General features: G+C 42.9%; 1 protein-coding gene across 4 annotated transcripts in view; it reads left to right on the top strand.

Moving 5' to 3' along the window:
- Positions 1-9311, top strand: part of sec16a (SEC16 homolog A, endoplasmic reticulum export factor) — a 43591-nt gene that overhangs the window by 31785 nt on the left and 2495 nt on the right. For 2 of the 4 annotated variants that reach the window (XM_017717997.2, XM_017717999.2), the window contains 9 exons: positions 1-21; positions 991-1155; positions 1772-1852; positions 2155-2211; positions 2303-2450; positions 4113-4253; positions 4558-4649; positions 5293-5346; positions 7711-7770. The exon at positions 1-21 is cut by the window's left edge and continues 27 nt beyond it. In XM_017717997.2, the coding sequence (XP_017573486.2) occupies positions 1-21; positions 991-1155; positions 1772-1852; positions 2155-2211; positions 2303-2450; positions 4113-4253; positions 4558-4649; positions 5293-5346; positions 7711-7770 (819 nt within the window). The remainder of the gene's footprint in view (positions 22-990; positions 1156-1771; positions 1853-2154; positions 2212-2302; positions 2451-4112; positions 4254-4557; positions 4650-5292; positions 5347-7710; positions 7771-9311) is intronic. The other 2 variants (XM_037545831.1, XM_017717998.2) reach the window with 2 other exon arrangements.

The raw sequence follows: 9311 nt of genomic DNA, 5'->3' as shown, positions 1-9311 counted from the left end.
TCTCAGTCTTCAACACATATGGTACGTTAAGTCTCTCTCTATCACTCTCCTTCTCTTTTTCTCCCTCTTCCTCATTCATTACGTGTTCATTCAATGCGTTAATCTTGTGAAATGATGTTTTGTTGATTTTCTAACTGAAAATTTAGCACATCCTGTTCAGAGAACACACTTCTGCACGTTTTAAAGAGGAATTCCAGCAGTCTGTCAATGTTTTCATAATTCACTTGCTGAGATGTAAACTTTGAGTTCTTTGTGGTTTGGTGCGAAATGGTTGATTGTGGCGTCTCACAAATATAGACATTTTATTTACTATCCGAAAGCACCAGTGAACCTACACGAGTCTTCTGTCTTTTATATGGAGTGTGAATGATGGTGAAAATAGTCGTTTTCCTTGAGGACTATTTCACCTCACAATACTCTGCATGTATCCTTCCACCGAGAAAATTTAAAAACATGCTTTAAAACAAAACCCTTTAAAAACTATAATAAAACGGTGCCATGTGGACGTCTGGTTCCTATCACCACCACTGTGAACAGCTCTGACTCTGAGAATTTCACACCAAACCGCTCAGAACGACTCTGTTTACATCTTTACCACTTAATCATGCAGATATTTAGAAAACTTCCTTTTAGTACACAATTACTGGTCATTTGCTGCATTTAACATATTGGGGGAAAATAAAACACTGTGGCCTGGACAAAAGTTATGGTACATATAATTGTTTTTCTCATGTTAACCAACTCAAATATCTAGAAATTGTGAAAATGTGCAGAAAAATGTTAACATTTTCTACAGAGAATACACTTCACTTATTTTCAGAAGCTTTAAAGAGACGTGTCGTTTGCCAGTGGCTGTTCACTCTTTTGCATACGACTTCTCTTCAGACACGTTTATGAAAACATACTTGCTATGATTTTTCTATGTTTAGTGTAATTGACTGGGTTATAGTACGTTTCCTCTGACTGGACCCTTGACTCTCGTTTGCTCAGATGCCAGGACGTCGCTCCCGCACCACTTCAGAGTCGTCCACTCATTCCATTGGACGAGAACGGAGCAACTCTGCAGCCAATCAGAGCTCTCCTCCTCCACCTCCTATTCCAGAGGCGCCGCCCCAGGAGGCACCCAAGAAAACCAAGAAAGAATCGCCGAAAAAGGTCCAGCCACATTCACAGCCGCTTAATTTGTTGCGTTTAAGAGCATAACGAGTTGGACAGCACTATTGAGGGAAGACGAAATAAAAAACAATATTAATTACACAGCGTAACTGCTGAACACTGGACATGCAGTTAACTGGCTGATAATGCTGTGATTGTGTTCTGGTTTGGCATTTTGAGCACTAGTTAACACTAGCTAACACATAATCTACACAAGATACACTTTTTAATGCAGTTATTGTTTATTTGCTGAATTTAAGGTAGTGGGGATACAACACATGAAATGTGGCACAAATTTGTAATTTTTTAATCAATAGATCAAAATTGTGCCCTAAAGTTAGCAGAGAAATGTCCTATTTAAGGGTTCTCTCTGTAGAGGATGTGGTAACTGTAACTGAGCTAACTCAGAAATAAAGTAAAACATCAGTTGACCTGAGGGGTTCCGACTGAAGAGCGGACACTGAGCTTTAGATTGTTCAGATTAATCAAAATGAAAAATGTTTTTTTTTTTTTTTTAATCTGTTTTCTTCTTAAGTTGGTCTCTATGCTTGATTTCTAATCTTTGCTCAGAATATATGTGCTCACCCAAGTTTCTCGTCTTGCTTCTGCCTGTTAGGGAGGAGGTGGAGGCATCCTGAGCTGGTTGTATCGGAGAGGAAAGAACGAAGTTCATCTCCCTGATGACAAGAACAAATCGGTGGGAGTCGTATAGCTGTTACTGGATAAAATGAATATCTGCATAATTTAGTCTTTAAGATGTAAACAGAGCCGTTCAGAGCGGTGTGGTGTGAAACGCTCTGTTCTAGAGAAACTTACCGAGCCAGAATTCTTCGTTTTCATCTCAACAATTTAATTTTACAGAAATTGTGAAAAATTGGTGGAATTCCCCTTCAAACGTTTGTTTCGGCACACTGCTGTTTGCAGTAAACAGACTTTCATTTATGTGGAAGAGCAAAGTGACAATAGTGGTAAAGACTTTTTTTAATCTCTATATTACAGATTGTTTGGGATGAAAAAAAGCAGAGATGGGTGAATCTGGATGAACCAGAGGAGGAGGTGAGTATGTGGATGTGCTGTTTTGACTGCACTTGTATTTGTGTGAAACTTTTTTTGTTTGTTTGTTTAATTTTATCTATTTTTCTTTCAGAATAAGCCACCACCCCCTCCTCCCTCAATGTTTCCAAAAGCTCCAATGGGTGGTCCTGGAGCAGGGCCTGGAATGGGTGGACCGCCGGGCGTACCACCCGGTGCACCGGGGGCAGGGCCGCCTGTTAATATATTCTCGAGGAAAGCAGGCAAGTCTCTTGCAACTCTTGTTTTTGTGTTTTGCGCAGATTTTCAGGCCATTATTGCTCAGAACTACTTTGCATGTGTGATTTGAGAATTTAAAACCTGACGCTCATAAATAACCTGCATGTATTCTTGACCCTTTAAACTCTATATACAAGCTTGTTCTTACCTCCGTTTCACCAGCGGTACATTTAGAGACTTAACCCTTTAAAATCCGCCCTCAGAGTAGTTGGTAAGATACTGAAATGGATCAGCATAGCATTACGTGCTGTGTGTGCTAGTCTTCATCACTGTATAAAAGAAGCTGTATCCTGTCTATTGTTGCACTGTGAGCCAATGTATGTGCACACGTTTAGGATGCAGTTCCCATCTCTATGATTATTGATCTGTTCAGTCAGAGAAACATTTTAAGGTGATGTGATTGAACATGTGACAGCATTGAGAAATTGTATTAAAAAGCAGAAATATCTGCTTACTTGTTTAGGCTTTAAAGGTTCATGAGAGTGAAGAGTGAAAATCTGGCTTCTACTGGAGACTTAGAGGTTTAGCATGTACCATGTGAATCACCCGGGGACCTTGTAAATCACTCAGTCATGTTTAGCAGGCTGAAGATTGTCCACAAGGGGGTGCTTTGTATTAGAGCCGCGGTGTTTCCTTTGATTAACCCATCAGATGGCACTAACATTTAAACACTGCTCACAAAAAGTTTGGCATATTTGGCTTTCGCTTGAAATTTATGGAAAACATAAAAAGTTCACGCTACAGTGATGTTATATCATGAAATTAGGGCGTTTCAGTAGAAGCATGCGATGGTGATTTCCTCATCTCAAACAATGTATTGAAAGAAAATCCAACAGCAGTGGTGGGTATAACTGACCCCAACAAACAATCTGTGTCTCAGTAACTCGTCATGCGCTATTCAGTATCAATTACCACTTGACAACGACGTCTCACGCTGTTTACAAGTCAACTCGTGGTCTGCTGAGGCGTGGCATCCCACTCTTCTTGAAGCGTGGCCCTCAGGTCATTGAGGTTCTGGAGTACAGAGTTACAAGCCTCTACACACCAACGCAGCTGATCCCATAGGTTTTCTATGGGATTCAGGTCTGGAGAAAGTGCAGGCCGCTCCATTTGAGGTACCCCAGTCTCCAGCAGATGTTCCCTAATGATGCCACCTTGATGAGCTGGAGCATCATCGTCCGTGAAGATGAAATGAGGCCTGTGTTGTTCATGCAGAGGCACAATGACTAGATTAATGATGTTATTCAGTAGTTTGGGCCACTGGGTCACTGCACCATTTGCAAAGTGTAGGGCAGTTCTGTATTGACTGGACACACCTGCCCACACTGTAACACCACCACCACCACCACCACCACCTTGCCGTTAAACACTGAACGGCTGGACATGTGCATTCAAAAGTTTAGAGAAGGTCACCTTAAGTTCACCTGTCAAGGTTGGAGTGCATTTTAGGTTCATCCTGCATTTTCACCTGAAAGCCAAATATACTCACAAAACGTTAGGGAGTGTATGAGTGTGTTGCCTCTTCTCAGATCTGAGATTTATTTAAAATGGTCCCTTTTGCCTCATTATTTTTAATGAAACTTTAAGAGGAAAATATCCTCAATCTTCAGCTGAATATGTCTCTTGTGCGTTTGTATATGTTTCAGGCACTAAGGGTCGGTATGTGGATGTGTTGAATCAGGGTCGTGGAGATTCCAAACCTGCTGCTGCAGTTCCTCCTCCTGCTGACCTGTTCGCCCCCCTGGCACCCATGGCCATGCCTGCCAACCTCTTCGTTCCCACTGCAGGTAGGAGTTTGCGTGTAAATAAAAGTTCTAGCTGCGGACAACGATGATTTTGTCATCTTGGTTGTTGCCATGCCAACACCAGAGACAACAGTGGTTGGTCAGTGATTTTACGATGCCAGGGAATGTTTTCAAAATTTGAGCACAGAGTGAATAAAATTTCCAACACCTTTATATCGGTTAGTGTGAAAGAGATCATCAGTCTTACATGTGCTTGAATTCATTGATTGTCATCCAACTTAATTTCACAAATAAACTGCGTGGAAAGGCTTTAACAGGAAAGACTTTGGGTTGTTTGTGTCTTCAGCTCCAGATGACCAGCAGCCGATGGAGGGAAGTGTTCCCGACAGCAGTGGAGCCAACACAGAACACACTCAGCCCAGTGCTACAGTTCCACAGGTGCGCACACACAGATTTTTCCCTAGCTATGATAGTGAGAATAGCACTGTCATGATATTTTAGGTGACAATTACAATTGAGTTATTTATTTATTTTTGCTTGCTCTGTTTACTTAGTTGCCAGCGCTGGTTGTACTGCGGAATCAATGCACTCATACTAACGTCTACAGTTACACAGAATTATGTGTAGACTGTTTTAAGCTCCGCTGTAGCTGCTTTTCTCGCATCTCTGGCAGGAAACCTTTCCGCAAAAGTAGAACAGTTTCTTGGAAAATGTACCTGAATGTTCCAGAATTTTCCCCTTCCACCTTAAATGGTGATTGAGGCACCAGAATGTAACTGCGGCACCATTTAAGGTGGAATGGGAAAATAGGGAATTTTTACTCAGCGCTGCCCTCTAAACATGTTAGAGCAACAAGTTGACACGTTTTTTGTTTTTATAAGCCCCATGATGTCTCGCTTGCACCTGTAAATGCACTTACTGCTTTAGTTTATTTACAGTATGACTGTGAAATCCAGGAATTGTGGACAGTGATCGCGGTCAGCATTTCTAATAACTGTGATCAGGCAGTTGTGCGATACTTGCGCCAGGCCTAGGTGATTATGGTTTTGCACACGTGTTCATTCTTTCTTCTTCTCTTCAGATGTTTAATCCGACACTTTTGCCCCCGGGTCCTGAGGGCACTCAGTCGGGAGAGGTAAGGTCACCGTATACTCTTTCATGACTTACAGACTTTAAAGCAAGTTCATCCTGCCATGTTCTGTCCTCTTCCTCATGAGCACAAATGCACTACACACAATCAGATATTTGCTGCATGAAGGCTTCAGCTGGGCTCACAGATTATATTCAGAGTTTTCGCTTATTAGTTTTTTGAATGTTTTTTTCAGTATTCAAATTAAAGGACAAATAACAGCAGTAAAGTTCAGACTTCTAAGTCAATATCACATCTTCTAAATCCACAGATCTCAGTGTTATAAACCAGTGCTTCTGCACCTGCCAGCTGTCAAGAGACATGTTTCTGTGACATTTTTTTGCAAATGTCTTTTCTGTAAAAAAAAAAAAAATCCAGGTACCTCATAGAAATGTATGATTATTGCAGTCATAGATCTTATAAAATAAACATTGCTTTGTTTAGCTGTACTCCCAAATAGCGTAATATAGCTGAATATGCCTTGACCTGATCATTAAGACACTGAGAATATGATCCTTGGTGATGCCACAGCCATCCGTAAGCAGGAGTGCAGGAATCTACTGTAGTCCTCTCTTGCTCTGGGTGGGCAGGATGATTCCGTAACGCTGATGTAGCAGAAATAGCAGTTAGTGTTATTTATTTCTAAATGGAATTTAGTTTTTGTCTTTGTATTTTACTTGATGGGGTCAGCGCATTCTCAGGGACTTTCCTTTCTGCTTCTGTTGTTTTGCTGGATTCTGTATCCGGAGCAGGATGTTGTTTTTTTTCCAAACCAGAAGTGAAGAAGTTCCTAGTTATGAAACCTTATAAATATCAACTATACATCTTTTGTCCCTCCGAACATGGTTCCACATGGCTGATATTTTCACTAATCGGACAGGAGAGCGAAGAAAACAAATGGTTTTCACTCACCGCTAGACTGACGTTAGATTCTGACGCTTTGCTGGAGGCCCGTTTAAGAAAAAATCTAATTTTTGAAACTTTTTGGTGCTCAAAATTTCCTTGCATCTCCAATGCAGACTTACACACCATCCCAGGATGTAAACAAATATGACCGTTCACCTACGACAATAGTCTCTCACACACACACACACACACACACACACACACAGGACGTCACACTAAACGTATTCAGGACCTGGCAGTTTGCTTCAAACGATGAATGAACTAAGCAAAACTGAACTATCTCTGAACCCACTGTCGTAAGTAAGCTTGTCTACTTCGTCTTATGGTGAAGCATAACGAATACCCAAATGGTGAGTTTAGTTTTTCAGTACTGGAGCCTCAGACGGTGAATCGAGCACTTGAGTACCTTTGAGTGGCGCGGCACACGTTTACGCTCCTCATTCAAAGCGTTCTCTAATCATTTTACTCCTTATTCATTCTTATGATAATTACTGAGTTCGTGCACAAAACACACTTTGTTTCATGAAGTATTTATTACATATTATATGAAAAAAGTCTTCAAATCGTTTAAACTAGTTTATAGGCTTGAAACAAGATCCCGGTCACAAGCTAGAAAACCACAGAGTTAACAAATGCATGATGCTTGTAACATCGTTATCGTTTTCATAGAAAAATGGGCAGCAGGAGATCATGTGTGTAATAGCTGTAGACCAGGGTGCACAGCTCCGGTCCTGGAGGGCCCAGTTTGATGGTTTACCTGCTGAAACACACCTGATTACACTCGGTTGTTAACTGCCAGATTCAGTGGGTGTGTTTGCGTAGGGAGACCTCCAGACCGTACTGGACACCGGCCCTCCAGTACCGGGGTTTTGCACCCCTGCTGTAGACCTTCGATGCGATCGGTGATGCCCGCTGTAACATTCACGCCGTCACGCCACTCCTGCCACGCTGAGGCGGCCAGTGTACTGGTTTGTGGGATGGAGCAGGAACGAGAGAACGCAGTCCTGAATTCTGAAACGCTGCTTCCCGCTCTGGGCAGAGATGCCACTCTGCTCCCCCTGTGCACCGCTCACACACCCTGCACCCCTCTAGCACATTGAGGACTGTAGAAGAAAACATCAAATGTTTTCCCAGAAAGCAGGAGCGGCTGTCTTCTCTCCGCTCCACAGCTGCGGCTCCATCCCACAAACCAGTCCGGTTAACAAGCATCAGAATTAGTTGCACATTCCTAATAGAAGTTGTGTATCATACAGACTTAAACCCTTCACTTGATTTAAAACGTCATTTTTTAAACGTTTTAGTTTTCGAACAAACACCAAGGCTTGTTCTTTGCTGCGTGCGCAGGGTCGTCGAGACCATGTTGATGTAATGCCTTTGTCTTGATTGACGGGCTGGATTAATCTGCATGGGATTCATTTTGATTTGTGGTGGTTTTTGTTTGTTTCTGTCGATCTGCTGTTCTAGCTCTCACGTTCTAGCTCAATGAGTTCTTTATCACGAGAAGTGAGTCAGCATTTAAACCAGGTACCTTCAGTCACATGTGAACACAGACACTCTCTCTCTCTCTCTCTCTCTCTCTCTCTCTCTCTGTCTCTCTCTCTCTGTCTCTGTCTCTGTCTCTGTCTCTGTCTCTCTCTCTCTCTCTCTCTCTCTCTCTGTCTCTGTCTCTGTCTCTCTCTCTCTCTGTCTCTCTCTCTCTCTCTCTCTCTCTCTCTCTCTCTCTCTCTCTCTCTCTCTCTCTCTCTCTCTCTCTCTCTCTCTCTCTCTCTCTCTCTCTCTCTCTCTCTCTCTCTGGCCCTGTTTCAGTCCTGTCTCTAACACGCCCTCGGCCGCCTCAGCCTCGCAACACCTGCGCCTCACAAGCGTTCAGAGGGGGTGTAGTGAACAGCGAGGACCAGATAACTCAAACTGAGCGCACGCGCTCTCCGCTAGGCTGTCCTCAGTGAATGAATCAGACTTTCTTTGAGAAGTTTAAATGTGTTTATACATTAAATTTGTGACTTAATTGCTTTGAGCTTATATAAACTTGTAGCACCCAAGTAGTTTTTCAGATAAACATAAACACTCCTGGACCCCTGGTTCCTATCACCATCCCCTAAAGCAGGGTGGGCAACATGCGGCTCCACAGCTGAATCAGATCAGCAGGTATTAATAAAATAATCCTCCTTTACAGTGAAATAAAGCTCTGCTGATCCTTCAACACAGTTTAACAGTAACTGGTCTTAAACTCTGGATTAATCCTGAAGATCCGTGGAAAATTCCAACAAGAATCTGGCGAATGAGAAGCGACTTCAGCCTCGCAAAAAGTTAAACGTCGAGAGACATTTTAGAAGAAACCGTCCCACTTTTACGGAAAAGTTTCCGGAGATGCGAGAAAGTGGCGACAGCTGAGCTGAAGCAGGTCTGCGCTATCATGTGTCTCTTTAGCCTGTACTAGTACATCAACACATACTGAGGCGTATCTACAGCCACGATCGTAACCGCATATAAAACCTTTTGGCCCTCAAGGTGGTTTCATTTTTGTTGAAGGGATAAAATGGCTCTTAACTTTTAAGTGGCGACCCCGGCTCTAATGAAATGAGTCTGGATCTCGTCAGTGAACCGTTTCATGTCAGAAAATTATAAATGATTGTTTACATCAACAAATAAATTAAGCAGAACTTCCCCTTTAAACGTTTTAGAGTAGTTTACTGCTGCAGCTTATAAACAGCTTGGGCCACCGTTGGTTTCAGGGCCAAGGGATCATCCGATAACCTTCACTTGAGCTGATACGTAACTGAACGTCCCTCAAGGTGGCGCTGCGGATTTCCCCCGAATGCACGAGGGCTTGTTAAAGCGGTCACTGAAACGGGCGGAGTCTCACACAAACTCACACGTTCTGCATCTCACGCTTCTCACCACGCCTCCAGCACGACTCCTCAAACTGTCACCTGTAGCAACCAGCCCTGAGCCAGCTCCCTGATTGGCTGAAAGCTGAGCCAGTAGAAGAACAGTGAGCCGTGCTGAAGACGTGCACTTCCTGCTCCGCCCTTTCATCATGCGAACCCGCACTAACCACTCCTTCT

The sequence above is a fragment of the Pygocentrus nattereri genome, chromosome 16 (genome assembly GCF_015220715.1).
Source record: "Pygocentrus nattereri isolate fPygNat1 chromosome 16, fPygNat1.pri, whole genome shotgun sequence".
Lineage (NCBI taxonomy): Eukaryota > Metazoa > Chordata > Actinopteri > Characiformes > Serrasalmidae > Pygocentrus > Pygocentrus nattereri.
This window is presented reverse-complemented; position numbering and strand designations above follow the sequence as displayed.